General features: G+C 42.7%; 1 protein-coding gene across 7 annotated transcripts in view; it reads right to left on the bottom strand.

The window, feature by feature from the left end:
* Nucleotides 1-19,957, bottom strand: part of Zmat4 (zinc finger matrin-type 4) — a 378,171-nt gene that overhangs the window by 43,562 nt on the left and 314,652 nt on the right. For all 7 annotated transcript variants that reach the window (XM_031339297.1, XM_031339299.1, XM_031339300.1 and 4 more), the window contains one exon: nt 5,084-5,180. In XM_031339297.1, the coding sequence (XP_031195157.1) occupies nt 5,084-5,180 (97 nt within the window). The remainder of the gene's footprint in view (nt 1-5,083; nt 5,181-19,957) is intronic.

The raw sequence follows: 19,957 nt of genomic DNA, 5'->3' as shown, positions 1-19,957 counted from the left end.
TCTAACACTCTGCAAACAGCAAGCCCTTAGGAAGAAACTTAAATAGATACATGTGAGATTCCTGCAGACAGACCTAGGAAACCTTACAGAAAGAGTCAGAGGCCCTGCCAAAGGATGGGGACATGTGTTAAATGTTTTCAAGAAAATTGAAAATTTGATTCTAAAAATTTATGTAGAAACACAAAAGATCAAGAATAATGAAAATGGTTTTGAAAAAAATGCAAAAGCAGACAATTTACACTCTTAGATACCAAGACTTACCATAAAGCTATAGGAGACAGTTTGCACTAGGGTGGGGAGTGCAAAATCCAGGCAGGACCACAAGTATGCCTGCATACCACATGGTTAAAACATACAGACATGCCTGCAAACCACTTGGTTTACAACATACAGACATGCCTGTAAACCACCTGGTTTATAACATGCAGACATGCCTGTAAACCACCTGGTTTATAACATGCAGACATGCCTGTAAACCACCTGGTTTACAAACAGGACAATTTAGATTCTCTTTTAAATGAGTGACACTGGATCTGCTAGTATTCGTGTAAGAAACGTTTAAAGATTGACTCCTCCATCAGACTATGCAAAAAAGTTGACACCCACATTCTCAAAGACAGACAATGTAACATGTGCACAGTAACATGGAAATCTATCTTGATAACCTTGGGAGGAGCAGACAAATATCAAATCATACTCAAATAAATTAAGCTATAAAGGACTGACGAGCTGGGTTTTATTAAAAAATAGAGAATTCCATAGCCTGTGAAGAAATTAAGGATGCAGGGATGTAGACTGGCTGAAGTGCTTTTCTGTATGTGTGAGATCCTGGGTTTGATGCCCAGGACAAGACAGGCAGGAAAGGAGGAGCAGGGAGCAGGTGAGGATAGTAAAATGGAAGTGGGTTTGGGGAGAGGACTAAGCAGGTGAGAGTACTTGCTGTGCTTCCTTCCACAGGACCTGTGTTCAGTCCCAGCACCTGGCAGCTCAGAGCTGCCTGTAACCATGGCTCTGAGGGATCTGACCTTCTTGTCTGACTTCTGTGGGCACCTGTATACTTGTGTCATGTATTTACACATACCCTTACCCCCCCCCCATAGAGAGAGGGAGAGAGGGAAAGGAGAGGGAGAGAGAGAGAGGAAGAGAGCGAGGAAGAGAGAGGAATAGAGAGAGAGGGAGAAAGAGGAGGAGAGAGAGGGAGAGAGGAAGAGAGAGAGAAAGAGAAAGAGAGAGGGAAAGAGAGAGAAAGAGAAAAAGAAAGAGAAAGAGAATGAGAGAGAGAGAAGAGAAAGAGAGAGGAAGAGAGACAGAGAGAGACAGAGGAAGAGAAAGAGAGAGAGACAGTAAGAGAGAGAGAGAGAGAGAGAGAGAGAGAGAGAGAGAGAGAGAGAGAGAGAGCATGCATACAAAAGATTAAGTGTAAGGGGAAAGAGAACAGACATCCAGAACAGGACCACTGAAATTCATTTCCCCTCATTTCACTCAAGACAGGAGTAGAGTTTTGCTTGTGCTACAGAGGACAGATGCATACATGAGTAGAAGGTTCTGATGTCACGTGTATCTATTGAATCACATGTGCAAAGTGGCACTTCCATTTTAAATGTGCACCACAGTTCTCTTTACTAGCATGTATCTGTTGAAGGTGAATGTTTGTGAAGCTGAGTGTGGAGCAGACGTTAAAGGTAAAGACAGACCCTGCTGAGGTCAGTCCTTGTTCTGCTAGGTGCTGGCAGCTTGGTACTGGGGACTTACTTAACCTCTCTGGGTCCACTTCCCGGGGGGATAACAACACTTACAGGAATAAAATGCCAAAGTCAATGCAAAAATACCACAGAGTCTTATGGGCACAGATGGAGCGATGGACAGACATATTCCTGGATATATGAGTTGTTGTTTGTGGAACACATGCCACCTAAAGTCACTATTGTTCCTTTTTTATTTATTAAGAAGAATTAATGCATGCTCCTAAAAGATTATAAATTTGTGCAGATCCTTTCGTGTCATCCTGCACACTGGGCAATGATTAACCAAAATATATAGAGTGCCTCTTATCCATTATTAATTAGGAAGATGAGGAAAAGAGATTATTTGGGGATCATATGAAATAGTCAATGTCATTAATCAATGCAGAAGCTGCAGGGTATTCCACAAAGAGCTGAGGAATTTTCTCTGTTAACTTTTTAAGGTTTCTTGTGATATAGGCCCTCTCTGGGGTAGACTGCAGCAAAGTAAGCCTGGACTCTCAAGATGGCGGGAAAAAGAGAAAACAGACTCCAGCTGATTCTAGCTCTAAACTTCCTCCCCTGAAGTGACCTCCTATAACTTAGTTTCTAGTGTCTGGGATGTTCCAACTCACAATATAGCCTGGAAAGTTGTTACTCATTTTTTAACACTACATACTTATCCTCACTAAAGCCTCCTGTCTTAGATAGGGTTTCTGAAACACCATGACCCAAAAGCAACCTGTAAGGAAAGGGTTTACCTCTCTTACACGTGCAGCTAATAGCCCATCACTGAGAGACATCAAGGCAGCAACCCAAGCAAGGCAGGAATATGGGGACAGGGACAGAAGCAGAGGCCGTGGAGGGATGCTATTACTGGCTTGCTCCCCATGGTTTGCATAGCCTGCTTTCTTATACCATCTAGGACAACCTGCCCAGGGCTGAAACCATTCACAGTGAGCTGGATTCTCCCACACCAATCATTAATTAAGAAAACATGCCCACACCCCTCCCTAAAAGCTAATTATGGAGGCATTTTCTCAATTGTGGTTTCCTTGGCACAGATAACTCCAGCTATGTCAAGTTAAAAAGCTGACAAGGACACCCACCTCTGGATATGTATGGAGATCCACATTGAACACCATCAATGAACTCTTCTGCATGTGCGTGTGTGTGTGCATGTGTGTGTGTGTGTATGTGTGTGTGTGCATGTGTATCATCTGTACCAATGTCCCAGAAAAACTGGCTTCCCTTGTGCCCTCCCCTGTTCTCATGGCTCTGGTTGGTGCAGTGCACATTGTTAGAGACTGTCTTCCCAGCTAGTTGGGCTTCCATAAGAGAAAGGTCTATATCTACCCCCTCCCCCACAAGGCACAGGGATGACAGTGGAACTCAATACAAGTTTGCTGGATGGCATTAATTATTCACAGGACTTTAATACAGTCAGATATCTTAAGTGATTCTCTTCATGAATTTTTTAGAAATGAAAACAATTGCATCTAGTTAGAATCCATCCTTTTGGAACATTCTTTGTACCTTATGCCCTATACCCTACTTTCTGAGTATTCTATTAATACTCAGCCTTTGGACTGCTGGCCACAGTGCTGGTGATTCTGAATGCATACAGTAATGTAGGTGAAATCATGCCTGCAGCCTGTTCCAGCTTAAAAATCCAAGAATCTTTGGAGGGAAATAAATCAGAGCAAGCTTTTACTTAATTGGAAATACCTATTTGTGTGTGTGTATGTGTGTGTAGGGGGGGAGAGAGAGAGAGAGAGAAAGCATGTGCTTGTGTGCATGTATGTGTATATATATATACATATTGCCAAGGTTTAATATACATATAAAATATGCATATATGATTTAAATATTATATGTATATATGTATAGACATATATGTATGTGTATACACATACACACACAAACACACACATTTGTTAATTAAATCTGAATTAAATATACCAGAGGATAAGTTACATTTTCATAATAGTTGACAATATAAACCCAGAATGGGAACATGACAGGAGATATTCTCAGAGTCTGACTGTATGACACAGAAGCTCTTAGTAAAGCCTACCAACAGGGATCATGTCAGTTACGCAAAAACAAAATAGAGTTCTAAAAAGTTTCCTCAAGGTCATAAAGCATGCTGAATTACTTTTGAAAAAAAAATTCCATTGCTTGTGCTGAAGTGGGAGAAGCAGCTGTTCTTTCAGTAATGCTAGGCACATTTTGAAGACTCAAGCTGCATAAATGTCAAGGAGACTTTGGAGATAAGAAGATAAAATGTACATCAGTCTGCCTCTTTAGAGATAAATAACAGGTCTGGCTTTAATGATCTTGCAAAAACAAGTCCACAGGAAGGACCCAAGAGTGGGAACGGAAAAAGAGGGGGAACAGAAACAGTGGAAACAAACAGAGAAGGGGCAGAAACAGGGATGGAGTATGAACAGGGAAGGAGTGGGAACAGAGAATGAATGGGAACAGGGATAGAGTATGAACAGGTAAGGTTTGTGAACAGGAATGGAGTGTGAACAGGGAAGGAGTGGGAACAGAGAAGGAATGGGAACAGGGAAGGAGTGAGAACAGGGAAGGAATGTGAACAGGGAAGGAGTGTGAACAGGGATAAAGTATGAACAGGTAAGGTTTGTGAACAGGGATGGAGTGTGAACAGGGAAGGAGTGGGAACAGGGAAGGTTTGTAAACAGGGATGGAGTGTGAACAGGGAAGGAGTGGGAAGAGAGAAGGAATGGGAACAGGGATGGAGTGTGAACAGGGAAGGAGTGGGAACAGGGAAGGAGTGGGAACAGGGAAGGAGTGGGAACAGGGATGTAGTATGAACAGGAAAGGTTTGTAAACAGGGATGGAGTGAGAACAGGGAAGGAGTAGGAACAGGGAAGGAGTGAGAACAGGGAAAGAGTGGGAACAGGGAAGGAGTGGGAACAGGAAAGGAATGTGAACAGGGATGTAGTATGAACAGGGAAGGTTTGTAAACAGGGATGGAGTGTGAACAGGGAAGGAGTAAGAACAGGGAAGAAGTGGGAACAGGGAAGGAGTGTGAACAGGGATGGAGTATGAACAGGTAAGGTTTGTGAACAGGGATGGAGTGTGAACAGGAAAGGAGTGTGAACAGGATGTAGTATGAACAGGGAAGGTTTATAAACAGGGATGGAATGTGAACAGGGAAGGAGTGTGAACAATGAAGGAGTAAGAACAGGGAAGGAGTGGGAACAGGGAAGGAGTGGCAACAGGGATGGAGTGTGCACAGGGAAGGAGTGGGAACAGGGATGGAGTGTGACCAGGGAAGGAGTGTGACCAGGGAAGGAGTGAGAACAGGGAAGGAGTGGGAACAGAGTACCTACTTGGTCTGATGCTTTGATCCTTGCAGATGTGCATGATACTGTTCTATGGAGTTGAGTGACACACTGCAGGTGGTACATCTGTAAGTGCGCCTCAGACCTGTGGATAACAGACAGGCTTGGTTAGCTACATCTTGCCATCAGTCCTGATGATGAGTGAAGTTTAGAATTTCCACAGAGGCAACTTCGGAGTATCAGAGAAGACTCTAGGGTCCCCTGCTCCAAGGCCTCTCCTGCCCCTCCTCCCAAGAGTCCAACCACCAGACTCAGCAGAAGTGGGAATGTGTGGGTGTTTGGACTCAGAGTGTTCTATTTATAGATGGGCTGAAGCAACTCTGAACTACTCAAGATAAACGCTTTGGGAATTTTCTAACTCAAGCTAAGAAGCTTGCTATTCCTTCCCCTGCAGCCCTGCACACAAGTCCCATAGATGTAGTTTAATCTGTACAGTAAAATTAAAAACATTAAAAAAAAAACAAAAAAACCCATCCCATTCCTTTGTCATCTCCATTCCAAAGCAGAACAGAAGTGTAACATTAGATATTACTAACTTACGCTTGATTCTTGGACTGTTTTATAAAATCAAGTAACCAATAGGGGAATAAAAGAAGATCAATGCTTGGGCAGTCTGACTTCCCATCAGAGTTAAGGACATCTGTGCACTCTCTGTTCACTTACTTGCCTCATTAGTATAGCATCAGCTTTGGGCTAGGCACTAGGACTTCCAAAATAGAAAAGTCACACTTTGTTTTTAAGGAGTTGAGCAAAGTCTTGAATATTTCTGAACACTGATTTATCCAAAGGTAAATTGGTGTTGCTGAGCAGCATTCTCTATATCACATTAAAGCTCTGGTGCAGTAGAGGCCCACAGTGGTACACATTCCTCCTGCCTCTGTATCCCCAAGAGAGCGGGGGAAGTGAAGCTAATGCTGAATCCTATCCGCCAGGAGTGCATGCTAGTCAGTTTGAGAGTCGATGCTAGCTTGTATGGTCTCTGTGAAGTAACTTGTCATTCCCCATTGCTCCCAAAGCTTCCATGCTGCATTCTCAGCCTTGAAAGAAGCAGGGGAAGCATAATGAGGAAAAGAAAGAACAAACTAAGTCCCAGGAGGCAACCTCAAAGTTCCAAGAGGGAAAACTAAGAACTCTACCACACACTTCTTCATGACAAGCAGTAGGCACCTCTGCTCTGCCCTGCAAATGTTAGTGGGAATTTCCTAGGCCTGTGGGGGAGCAAAAGTCTTCTTGAAATTGAAAATCCAGACCCTGAGATAATGACCCCCACTGAGGCAATGGGAAGGAGAAGAATAAGGAAAGGGAAGCTGCCTCTAGAGTCTGACTTCAGATGTCATGAGTCCGGCTGAGGAAATGTGGTAGCACGGTCAGACCTGCCCTTACGTCCATGACGTGAGGAAAGAGCCAAGCTCCAAGCAAAGTGCAGAGTCGAGGCTAGACCTCAGACAGTTGGCCGTGAAAAACCTCTATAGCGATGGTTCTCAACCTCCTACCGCTGCGACCCTTTAATGCTACAGTTCCTCATGTGCTGGTGACCCACAACCACATGCTACTTCATAACTGTAATTTTGCTACTGTAATGAATCATCTGATTTTCAATATCTGCTATGAAACCCCACGAAAGGGTCATTTGATCCTCCAGGCAGTCTAGACCAACATATTGAGAACCACCGCTCTATAGGTTCTGTTCAGTAAGCTAAGCACAGGGCCGGGAGATGTTTCAAACCATAACTCCATTCTACCCTATACTCCAAAATCAGATGGACTAAAACCAAACCAAACAACAACAAGCCTCCCTGCCCCCCACTTCCCTGTTGTGTCTGACTTTTCTCGCTTCTTTGAAACTTGACTTAATCCCAGGAATGGTGGATCTTAGGAATGAAAACCAAGCTGCTCCATTAAAAAGAGCTGAGCTTGCACTGCCTTCCCATTTCCGAAAGATTATCCTCTTCCGCAAACCCAGAGGCTATAAGTTATCACGGCCAGTATAGAAGTTGTCAGGATGCTTATCCAGGCCTGATCCATTCTGCTCTTTTATGCATAGAATCAAAATATGAAATCCGGCTTCAGGCAGTAACTCCCTCCAGAGGTCTCCATCAATCTTTTCATAATAAACAGTAACTGCTGCGTGTGAGTCCTCCTTAGAGTTCACACTAATCAAAGGGCTCCTCGTAAAAAAAATGGAGGCTCAGTTTGGCAATAGGCATAAATATTTATGTTTAAAACTGGAACTTTTAAGAACACCAACAAATCTAAAAAAGTATTCTGACCTGCTACTTTCCACAAGAATTCTCGTGCTCTGCAGTCAAACCAGGGCATGGGCAGGGAAGCTCGGGTACTTTCTTGCAGAACAAACTACAGGGGTAAGAAGTGGGCATAAACAAGAACAAAACCAGAGGGGTAGAGGGAACCTCCCCCACATGAGACATGGCTTTCTCGGTGGGAACTGTGGGCTTTATTAATACTTACTTGAAATCCTAACTACTTTGGAATTATATGGCTCTTTCCCCTCTGGGAACTACAGAATCTAATTATTAAATCAAAAATGTCAACTTCCTTACTGAATCCATTTCAGCACAATAGCACATTAACAATATCCTAAAGCCCTGGAGTCTAGTAGCGGATGGTGTGGGAAAAAGATAGAGAGGTCCTGACTTGGAGGGGCTTCTTGAAGACACATCAGGTTGGATTTCTATTTCCCAGCACAATGTTTATAACAGATAGGTCTGGAGAGCTCAGCAGATGTGCCTCCTCAATGTGTCTTTTCAAGCCTAGTAAAACTGGCATCTACATTGCTTCTGCTGCAATCACTGTACATCTGAGAAACACCTCTGATCCCGTACTATGGTGCCAGGTATTTTGTTGAATGCTGAGAATATTGGAAATGATAAGACAATGTATGTTTCCTTATGGAGCTAGCTGGGGAGAAAGGCAAACAATGACTTGATGCCCCTTGAGATCTTGGCACAGAGATGGCTCTCCCAGGCCTCATTAGAGAAGCTACTTTTGCACTGAACAGAAGTCAACAGAGACCCACAAGTGGTCCAAGTACTGAGACCAAGTGATGGTGACATACTCCACCCTAAATATGACCCAGTGACCTCCAGGGCTGAAGGAACATCATGGAAGAGGAGGAAGAATGTAAGTGTCAGAGGCTGGGGAGGATTTACTAGAAACAGTGTCTTCTGGACTCAAAGCACCTGTGGTTGTTTGAATAAGACCTGGATAGTATCCAGCATGGATGGGGGACCAGGGTTCTCAAGGCCCTGCCCCTAGATGAGGAATTATTGGAGGTTATTGTCTTCTGTGGAAGGAAAAACAATCTATTTTATTTGGGGATGTGGCCTTTGATAGGTTGGCCTTGGTCCAAGGTGTGGGCCCACACTCCTGCCCGTGTGGGGATCACTAATTGGACTCAGTGGGTTCCATGAGGAGTCTGATAAGAACAGGATGGTAACTTGTTTGCAAAGGGATGCTGAGTAAGGAGTGGCCTGGGGAGGGCAGAGGAGGAAGAGGCTCAGAGTGAAAAGTGGTCAAAGAAAAGAAAGATGAAAAGATGAATTAAAAAGCCAAACAGCCTTGCCAATGGAGAATTCAGCACCCACTATGACACCCTTTGAAAACCAACGAAGACCACATACATGCCCATAAACAATCCTAGCCACACAGTATGCCCGCACATTGGAATCGCTGCATAAAGTTCTCAAGGGGAGGAAAAACCAAAGCAAATCAAACTAGACCCTACACTGGACTGAATTTGAGATCTAGAAGCAAAACACTGAGACATGAACATCAGAATGGTTAATATGGCACTGGCCAAATGATATCAGGCTACATGGCCACCATCTGCAGCTCAGGCCTCACACGTGGAAAGAAGAGAAGCAAGTTCAACACTGTCTGCTGACATCACATGTGTGTGTACATGCATGCTCACATACACACAACACACACATACACACAGTAATATGCACACACTCATATACACACACAAAGATACACTCATATATACACATATATACACATACTCACCTACACGCAACACATACACAATATATACACACACAAACACACACACCTAAATATATATAATATACACACTCACATACACACAGCATATGTACACACAAACATACATACACAGAGGCAACACACACACCTATGTGCACATGCACTGACTTATGCACAACACACACATACCCACATACATACACACTCAATACACACAAGACACATACACAAAAAACACACAAACATACACAAATTCACATATATACAACACACACAAACACACACTTACTCAATACACACACAAACTCTCACACACATATATACAACAAACACAGATAACATAGGCACTCACACACAGCACACATACTCACATATGCACGACACACACAAACACACAACACACACATAAACACTTAGAAATAAATTTTAAAATATAAAGAGAGAAAATGAAGAAAATAGGGAGCATATGGGTATTTTAAAATTGCTCTGAATTTACCCAAAGCCCACCACCAAAGTAGATGTTATATTGTAGCATTCATAATATGCCCAGAGTTCAAGCAGAGGGTGATGGGAAGCAGAAGACCACTACTGAAGAATCAGATAGGGCCATTTTAAATCTAAGGCAATGATAGTCCCACATGCTCTTTCACACTAATTACTAAACAAATGCAAAGAGCTAAGGGCAGAGAAGAGTGCAGAGCAGTGAGCATTTCTGTTAGCCCACAGAGAGCTGGAAAGAAGGGATAGAGAAAAGAAAACATGGAACTGTGGGAAAGAGGTAGTCTGTATACACCCACACACATAGCACATGCTCTACACATGTATACCACATGCATACATATACCACAAGCATATATACCACACACACACACAAAGTCATTCATAACCACACATATACTCCCTAAACACACACATACCACCCCTCCCCTACACACATATAGGTGGAAAAATAAAAATAGAAAACAGATGGAACACATAGAAAACAAAGTGATGAAAGGAACCACATTAATAATTACATTAAATATAAATAGGTTAAAAAAAATCTCAAAATGCTGAAATTGTCAGAGTGGATAAAAACCGAGACCCAAATATATCAAACACACGCTACATTCAAAGGCAGACTTTGTGCGCTAAGAGGCTAGAAGTAAAGAGGCCAGAATTGATTCATTAGAACAGTAAGTGAAGAATTAAAAGAGTTGGAATTGAATCATTCGAGTAGGAAGTTAAGAAATTGTAAATGCTTCTGTTCATGTCTGAACAGACTTCATAGCAAGGCATTTCCCAGACATGAATAGGGCACTTTATAATGACAAGGGGAGGATTTCATCAACAGAACAGAACTTGGAATGCCAGTGACCTAATAAGAGCTTAAGAACAGGTAATATAAAACTTGATAAAAACCAAAGGAAGAAAGAGTCAAGACCATAATAATAGGGATGCTCACATCTCTCTTGGCAGTTAGAAAGACAGGATAAATCAACAGTGCCTAGAAAACCAGAGCAACAGTATCACCCATCTTGTACTAACTAATTTATATTTGTAACTCTACTTCTGTAAGTGTTCACTGAGACACATCCATGTGCAGTACATGCTGAGCTCCTGTAAACCCGTAAACTTAAATTATGCTTGTAGAAGGAGTTTTGATGACAATTCAATTAAATTGGAAATAAATCACAAGAAGATTTGCAAAGCATCTAAAATATTTCTATAGCACCCTGTAGAGAAAAGCCGAAGACAGCTTGACCCAAGGAAAGAAAATACTACGGATACAGTTGTGAAGCTTGTAGAGAGATTTATAGTCTCAGTCCTAAGAGCCTAGAAGATTGCAAGCACTTATACCAATCTGAAGCAGAAGGGGAAATTGTAAGTCACAGGAACCAAGGACAGAGAAACATCCACATAAAAACTAATACATTCCAGTCTTTGAGAAGGTGAATTCAAATATTGCTCCCAAGCACCTTAAGTGAAGTTTAAAAATAAATAAGCAAGCAAACAAATAAACACATACCTCCCAATAAGAGTAAACACCAGGACAGACAGACCATATGGGCCAACTTAAATGGCAATGTGCAAACATTGTGAGCATTTAGCATTCAAATAAATCTCAGAATATGCATGAGTGCCGCACAAGTACCAGAGCTAAGTGGACAGCCACTTAACAACAAACACGAATCTGTTGTCAAGATTTTCCTATATAGAAAGATGGAAACCCAGAGGGTTGTTCTGCAAAATTCTATCAAATACTAAGGGATTTTGTAAGGTCAACTTTGCAACACACTCTCTGCAGATGGAGGGAGGAAAAGTATCAATACCTGCAGAGGACAGACATTCTGAAGCCTCTGCATCCAGGGTCAAAATTCCCAGCAGAACCAGAAGAGAGTTTGATCTGATCGAGAGTATTTATGTAATATCTACAGCTAAAATGATATTCAGTGCTAGAACTGAAGTTGCCTCTAATTAAGAAAAGGAGCCGATTACTCTCAGATTATTTTCTAGACCTGTAGTACAATGTATCATTGTAACTTCAACCATTCTATCCAAAACAAACCTCCAGCAAGAACAGAAATAAAAAATAAAAGAAAGAAATCAAGAGTGTCACTTGGACAAGAGATGCTAGTAGCAAACCCAGGGCCCCTGCATTTTGTGCAGAGTAAGTTTGATGATGATGTAGGAAGTCAAAAACCAATGAATGTTTTTGAGAGAAATTCATAGGAACCTATGGAGTTCTGGAGCCATGTTCATGAAATGAATCTGCATTGCATCATCATTAATTATTGACAGATTCATTGTAAACTCAGTAAAATCACAGTAGCTTTTTATAGACTGAGATATATGGAAAAACCAAGAGACCTGGAATGGCTATGAGAGTTTTGTAAAAGAAAATATTTTTTTTTTGCAGGACATTATGTTTATTTTGTATTATTTCTGAAAATGTGTGAGGTGTCCTGGTATAATTGGCTTGGTATGTGGCCATGTTTTGATCCCACCTTGTCCAAAATTTGAACCTTTAAAATTGAGAAATAGTTTATGTTAGCATCAGGACATCCAAAGCCTATGGCAATGCATGGCCAGGTCCACAGACTTGTTGCCAGCCACCATATTCCCAGAATCCATTGGGCTTACCTCCCACCTTTACCTGTGGCCATATGTCACAACCCATATATATATGGGGAATATTCCTCCATCTTTCTCTCTCCCCCTCCTCTCTTTCCATGCCACTACCCCCTCTCTCCCTCTCAATTAAACCTCTTACACGTGGAACTGTTTGGGCCTAGTGTGTGGTATGTTCTGACGAGACCCGCTGTTCTAACACATCAGTTTAAAATATAAGAAACACATCACCAGCTAGGTTTTCCAAGCTCATCTTTTGTGTTACCGTCTGTCTTCTCAGCCTTGGTATTTCCCAGCTCTTTGGTATACTTAGACGATTATCAAAAATTTGGCAATTGAGTGAAAATCTCTCTCTCCCCCTTAATCCCAGTCATCTTTGGTTTCAGTCTTCGAGTGGATACCTTCACATAGAGCTTCCATTGTTTCCACCTCTTGCATGTACCTTGGCTCCAGCTGACATTCACAGCCAGTCCCAACTGCCATAGACCCCACTGACATCATGTAGATAGCACCCAGTGATCCCATGCTTCTGTAATAAGTCCTTCTGGCTCCAAACTTCTTGGGCAATCTCCATTGGGACATTCTTTAATTTGCACCAGGACTCTTGTGCTTGTTAAAAGAAAATATTTTAAGGGGCCATATTGAGGAGTTGAGGATGCTCAGGTGGACACAGGGAATGAGTGGGATGGGATGGCATTCAGAGGATACTGCTGATTAGAACTTGGCTAAGCAAGCTGAGTAAAGATTTCAAGGCAACTCAGCAGGAATGGAAGCTCTTCCATGGGTGGATAGATGTATGAACACCAACGAAACAGCTAAAGTCAACTTGAGCCACCAACACGCATAAAAAGAAGGTGGCTGGGATGGTGCTGGGACTCAGGAAGGAGTACACACCCACTGACCTCAATCTCTAGAACCCACATAAAGGTACAAAGAAAGAACTGGACTGGGTTGGAGAGATGGCTCAGCAGTTAAGAGCACTGATTGCTCTTCCGGAGGTCCTGAGTTCAATTCCCAGCAACCACATGGTGGCTCACAACCATCAGATGCCCTTTCCTGGTGTGTCTGAAGACAGCTACAGTATACTCACATAAAATAAATAAATAAATCTTTTAATGAAGAAAAAAAGGAAAAAAAACGAAAGAACCAGATCCACAAAGTTGTCCTCTGATCATTCACATATGGTCACACACACGTCATACACACACACACACACACACACACACACACACACACACGCACAAACACAATATACACACATCATACAAACATACTCATGCATCACACACATCATACAGACACTAATAAAAACTAAGACTGTGAATACATTTAAATATAAAAGCTAATGTCTAGAAATACTACCAAAATATAAGGACTATAAAATGTCTTCATGAATAATATAAGCACACTCTATGAAAGAAATTCCAAATACATGAAAAAGGATAAAACACATTTTATTAAACATATGAAGATTTTACTTATGAAAGATGCCGTCTAGAAATGGAGCCGGAAGTTCTACCTGAGGAGAGATGTGTCCAGCACAGGGCTGAGTCCAGAGTGCTGGGTTAACTCTTGCCAGTGTGTCCCTAAAAGACAATCAGTATCTCAAACAACAGACTGCTTGATCAGCTGTGTCATAAAGGAAGCTATAAATATGATCAATACGTGCATGAAGAAAGGTTTTGCCTCGGTTGTCTCTGGAGAGATGCAAATTAAATGAATGATTAAGCACTATCTCACACTCAATACAAATGCTAACATCAAATAAAACAATGCTAAGTGTGAGCAACCATGTGAACAACTAGAATTCACACGTTCCTGGGGCAACTGGAAATGGCACTCCTTGTGAGAAGCCATCTGGTGGTTTCTTACAAAGTTTTAATCACATACATAAGTGTATGGGGGTTTACTCTAGAAGAATAAAAAGGTGTGGAGGAGGGAGCTGTGTGTGTGTGTGTGTGTGTGTGTGTGTGTGTGTGTGTGTGTATGTGTATGAGAAAGAGAGAGAGAGATTGTGTGTTAGAATGTGAGTATGTGAATGAGTGTGTGTGTGTGTGTGTGTGTGTGTATGTGTGTGTGTGAAACCAGTATATAGATGTTTGTAGAATCTTTAATTGTAGTTATAGTAATACAAATGTCTAATAATAAATAATAAAATAATGTCCAAATAATAAAAATGTCTATCAACCCAAGAATTGGTAAGGAGCTAGAGAAAGGACCCAAGGAGTTGAAGGGTTTGCAGCCCCTTAGGACAAACAACAATATGAACTAACTAGTACCCTCAGAGCTCCCAGGGACTAAAACACCAACCAAAGAGTACACATGGAGGGACTAATGGCTCCAGAAGCAAATATATAGCAGAGGATGGCCTAGTTGGTCATCAGTGGGAGGAGAGGCCCTTGGTCCTGTGAAGGTTCTATGTCTCAGTGTGGGGGAATGCCAGGGCCAGTAAGCAGGAGGGGGTGGGGTGGTTGGTGAGCAGGGGGAAGGGGTAGGGAACAGGGGTTTGTTTTAGTTTTTGTTTTTTTTTATTTTCTTTTTTCTTTTTTTTTTATTTTTATATTTTGGAGGGGAACCTGGGAAAGAAGATAGTGTAAATAAAGAAAACATCTAATAAAAAAATAAAAAAAGAATTGGTAAGTCAAGGTATACTTATATAATGACATAAAAATGAAAAAAAAATTTCAACGTACTAATTCATGTCTCAACACAGATGAATCTCAAACACATTCTCAGGTAAAGCCCTGGGACTCAGAAAGGCAAATCCTGGGTAAACGCTCTGAGATGAGGATGAACACAACAAGGATCTCACAGGATGCCAGGGCTCAGGATAGCGCTTCCCTTAGCAATGGAAACTGACAAGTGAAAATTGAAAAGTTTTGAAGAGATGACGTTTTCTATTTTGATGTTGGATGCATTGCAAGGTAGGTGAGCTTATCAAAATGCATCGTATCAAATACCTAAGACCCGCACTTTCCACGTGCATTTAAAAAGAATAGATGCCTGGGTTTACACAGAAACCTCAACAAACCAGAAACTTGAGCTCTGTGCTCGTCTGCATTTGTATCGTACTGAATTACCAGAATATAGACTTCCTGTTGATGTGTTGATAGCTCCTCACCACGCAGAGAAATGATCACATGTGTTCTGAAATAATAGTGCTCACTGGAGCCAGAACAAGTGTTGAGGATGATTCAGAATACAAAGGTAAGAATGATGTTTGATTTTGAATTATTTTGTCCACTTCCTGCCTCGGACATCCACCTGTCAAACTGTCCTATATGTGTATTCTTCCACTCGTCGCATGACTCTGTAGTCACTATGGACACATGAGGAGGGTGAGGGGCAGACTTCTGCTGTGATGAGAGCAGAGACAGAGCCGGCTTTGAAGCCAGACTTTGTAGTTCACTGGTCCCTGCACTGTGTGCATTGCCTCTGGAACACACAAAGAAGGATCTCCTTGGGCTCACCAGACCTGTGCCACCTGAGCACATACATTTATAAAGCAGATAGCTTTCATTCATTTACAGAAATTAAGGAAGAAATTAGTGAAGGAAAGCAGACTTATGTGCACTTTGGGAAATCCAGGGAGGGGACGTCTTAGCATCTTGTCCTGTAGCAATTTGATAGTGAAGAAGAATCAAAGGGCAGGCAGTAAGTGGTGCGAGTTAGTTTCACCGCAAAACTAGCTGTCCTACTGAGTGAAATCTCTTTTTCTCTGGCCAGCTTTCTCCAGCCTTACCCTCCCGCCCCACCACATATACTAGTGTGGGACTCCTGGAGAAGTTTTAATTCTCTGGAGCCCACTGTGAGGTTCAGTTGTCCGAGAGCAGAAAGGAGAGGAGAAAGTACCCGAGCACGAGCTGAACAAGGAGGATACCAATGGAGATGCCAACGTGGGTGGGGGAAAGCCCGCAAGGCCCCGGCCCTGAACACAGAACTACAGGCAGCTAAGGACTGCGGAGACTGGAAAAAGAAATACTCTTCCCCAGGGAAGAGCACACCAGTTGATATCCAGCACCGAAGTCGTCGGACCTGAAAATATACACATGGCTAACATTGGACAGACTGAGCAGGTCATATTTAGGGACAAACACATATTACATATGCATAGGTATGCCATAACAATAAAAAAGGGAAAAATGAATTAGAAATAAAGCAAGGATGGGCATTTGGACAGGTTTGGAGGAAAGAAATGGAAGGAAGAAATGATGTAATTACATAATAATCCAAAAGATAAGCGAAAAATGTTTTGCTTGTCTTTTTTTTTAAAAAAAAAATAATTATTTCTCTCCTGCCAGGACTTCAGCAGAGGATTACAAGCTATGTGTACCCACTGGATACTTGAGAATCATGTGGGTGTTCTCAAAAGAGGAGTGTCTATGTCTCACGGATGGGTGAGTTCAGTAAATCTATACTAGAACCTTGAAATCACTATTATTAGAAATCCACAAATTTGGGAGCAAAACCCTTTTTCTCTTCCCTAACTCAATGGCCTGTGTTCATTTGCTCTATCTCTGCCAGGCAGAATTGCTCCTTTGCCTTCTCTAACCCCACCCGTGGCCAGGTATACCCTTCCTCTGGGGACACGTGCTTAAGCTTAGCTGAGTTCAGTTCAATTCTGAGCAAGCTTTACAGGAAACTGGTACAACTTTCTTTCAATTTCCCCAGATATGCCAAATGCTTGCAGACACTCAGCCCAAGCTGAGGCCCTGCTCAGTATATTCAGACTGCGCTTCACAGTACAAGGCGTGCTCACACTCCCTGTGGCCTCTCCACCACTACCCTGGGGTGGCATTCCCTGTGCTTGACTCCCTGATGAAAGAATGACCCTGCTGTGTCAGCAACAGTGTCAAGGACAGTCACAGGTCTTGGAGCAGCAATGTTTAAAGCTCTCAAAAGGGTGCGTGTGGCACTCCCGACACTCTGTAATCCATACTTGTATCGAACCCCTTCTCTGTCAATTCTCCCAAATCTCTTTCACAATGATTACTGCTAAGACAAACCTTCACCCCTCTGTGTGTGTACTTGATGACTTAACTGTCATTGGGTGTCCCTGTTAAGCTCCCACCTCAGTGAATTCTATATGCCTCTTAGGAACACATACACTTCAAGTTCTATGTTCATTGTAACAGCCTAGTACTGGCTGCCTGGTGAGCTCCGAAAAGGTTCTGACCCTCCCCTGAGATAGTAAATTGACATTTTTCTGAAGGCAAGTTGTCTCATAGTGAGGGGTGGGGACCAAGTTTGTAACTGTGTCCCTGATCCAATGTGTTGGAATAAATTCCTCAAAGGTCAGGGTTAGGAATCTGCAGCCAGACTAGAGACATGAGCAAATGTTTAGATATAAGGTCATAGGCAGCTAGCTCAGTGCATCAGTGCTAAATAAAAGAAAAGGTCCAGGAAATGAAGACTACATTAGTACTGCTGCTGGACATCAACTCCTGTCCGTGGGTCTGTGGCTTCAGGAACTACACTGAGAGCATCTCTGCTATCTGGTACTTCCATCTTCACAGGGCAGCAGGACTGTATCTTAGGCCATGTACTCAGGAATGTAAGGGGAGCCCAGCCTTTCTTGCAATTCAGAGTACTACCAAGGCTAGAGGTGCTGAGACAGAGACAGTCCCCAGGTCTCCCTTGTGATTGCCACGGAGTGTTGCTGCCTCTTATTCTCCCCTAAATTCCATTCTTTCTCCCAATTGCTGGCAACCCAAGACCCAGAAAAACCAACCTCCTACAAATGGCCTAGCCAGCTCCAAAACTGCCTGAGATCTGAGACCTGTAACAAACACTTTACATCAAGCACAGTGGCTTCCTCTTCCAGTCAAAGGATGACCAGCACGAAACTTGAAGTATCAAAAGAAAGCTTTCTAAAAAGGATGAAGGAGGTTTTGTTAGATGTCATCTTCAAAACCCCTTACGAATCTCATTTTACAGATGGGAAAACAATGGTTCAAAGACATTAGATTCATAGAACTAATAAACAGAAGAGTGTAGATCTGGACTTACTTCTGATTTCAAAGCCAGTGACCTTGATATCCAAGACTTTGAAAAATGAGAGGGAATGGAAGGGAAGGCAGCCTATTTAAAATAACAACAGCGAAACCTACAAAACTGAAAACAAGAGCAACAAACATATACCTATATATCTTTATACATATAAACACACACACACACACACACACACATAATGTAATTGGTCAAAATGCTGGAAATACGTTGACTGTGAGCGCTCACCCTTGAATGGGACATCTACATCAAGGCAACCCTCTTCCCATAAAGCTCCAAGAACATGAAGGAAATCTAGGCCGAAGGAGTGTCAGGGCAGGAGGGTGGGGAGAGGGGGAGCTGTGAGATGCTGCTGGCCAGGCCTGGCCCGGCCTCTCTTCTCATGAACTACAAACCCACAGCAGCATTGGTTGCCTATGCAAGACGTGTGCATCTTCAAACTTGCAGAAAATTCCATCATGAATGGGGGAGAGGCTCGTGAGTCCCCACCTTTAGTGAGGGGCCTTTGGCAGTTGACTGCTGGGGAAGAGTCAGTTTTCTTTGGGGACGTGGCCACTGTTAGGTTGCCCATGCTCCGGTGGATGGCTGCCCCCACATCACACCCATTTGTATATGAGCCATGCTAACTGGACTCAATGGGTTAGTAAAACACAGAAACAAGAATCAAAGAGGGACATGAAATGAGGGAGGTGTGGAGGAGTTGGAGGGGGAGGGAATGGGGAGTGGATATGACCAACACTCATTGTGAATATGTATGAGGCTTTCAAGTAATGAGTTAAAAGTATATGGAGATACGTTTATTTGAGATGGTTATGTGAGGGAGATGAAATCGAGTGTCTGATTGCGGTGAGGGTTTCAGGTCTAAAGCAACTGTCAGGTCTCCATCCCAAGCATTGTGTGTAAGGACTCAGATAACAGACCCCAGTGTCCACACAAGAATTGGGAAGCCATGCCAGGAAAGCACAAATATTGCTTGCTCACTCTTGCATCCAATCCTAGGCTTGCACAATGAAAATGGCTCCTCTCACTGGGTTCTATCTGTAAAATCTCACCACCACCAGGCTTTGCCATAACCCAGGTTAGTGCGTATAGTAGGCTGCTATTCCACAGCTGTGACACTCTAAGCACCACAGAGAGCATCCAAATGCCTTCTGAATCCAACCTGTTGCCTGCAGGCATAGACTCCAGGGTACCAAACAACTAATTAAACAAAGCACACACACTCTCTCTGTAAAAGAGTCCTTTCCCTGTGTGAACAGTGAATATGCAAAGCTTTGAAGACTGAAACAGCAAGGAAACTGGCTTACCATCTCCAAAAGCTGTTTCCAAACAGAGCCCAAAGAGGGAGTGTATTCCCAGCAATTAAAAGACAATTTGAGCCATGTTGGATGCCTGGCCCACGCAGGGGCTGGGAAGTAAGTTGTCATCAGCGAAAATTCAGAAGGAACAGAGCCGTTCACCCTAACGCTAGCACCCTAGAGGATACTGTAGCTATTCCACAGGGCAAAGGTAGGCAATGAGCTCCGCTGATTTGAAGACATCTGCTTCAACACAGCCTTAACTCAGTTGTAAAGGTAACCTATCATTACTCTTGCCTTACTCTTTGCAACTTATATAAAAACCAGAGAATTGAACCGTTTTGCTTTTGTTTGAGGGATCTCATTGTATCCAAGGCAGACATAGAGAGGCCATCTTAATCTGCCCATTTGAACTGTACTCAAATGATTTGTAGCC

Source organism: Mastomys coucha, unplaced genomic scaffold (genome assembly GCF_008632895.1).
Source record: "Mastomys coucha isolate ucsf_1 unplaced genomic scaffold, UCSF_Mcou_1 pScaffold22, whole genome shotgun sequence".
Lineage (NCBI taxonomy): Eukaryota > Metazoa > Chordata > Mammalia > Rodentia > Muridae > Mastomys > Mastomys coucha.
The sequence above is the reverse complement of the archived record's forward strand: the minus strand, read 5'-3'. Positions and strand labels throughout refer to the sequence as shown.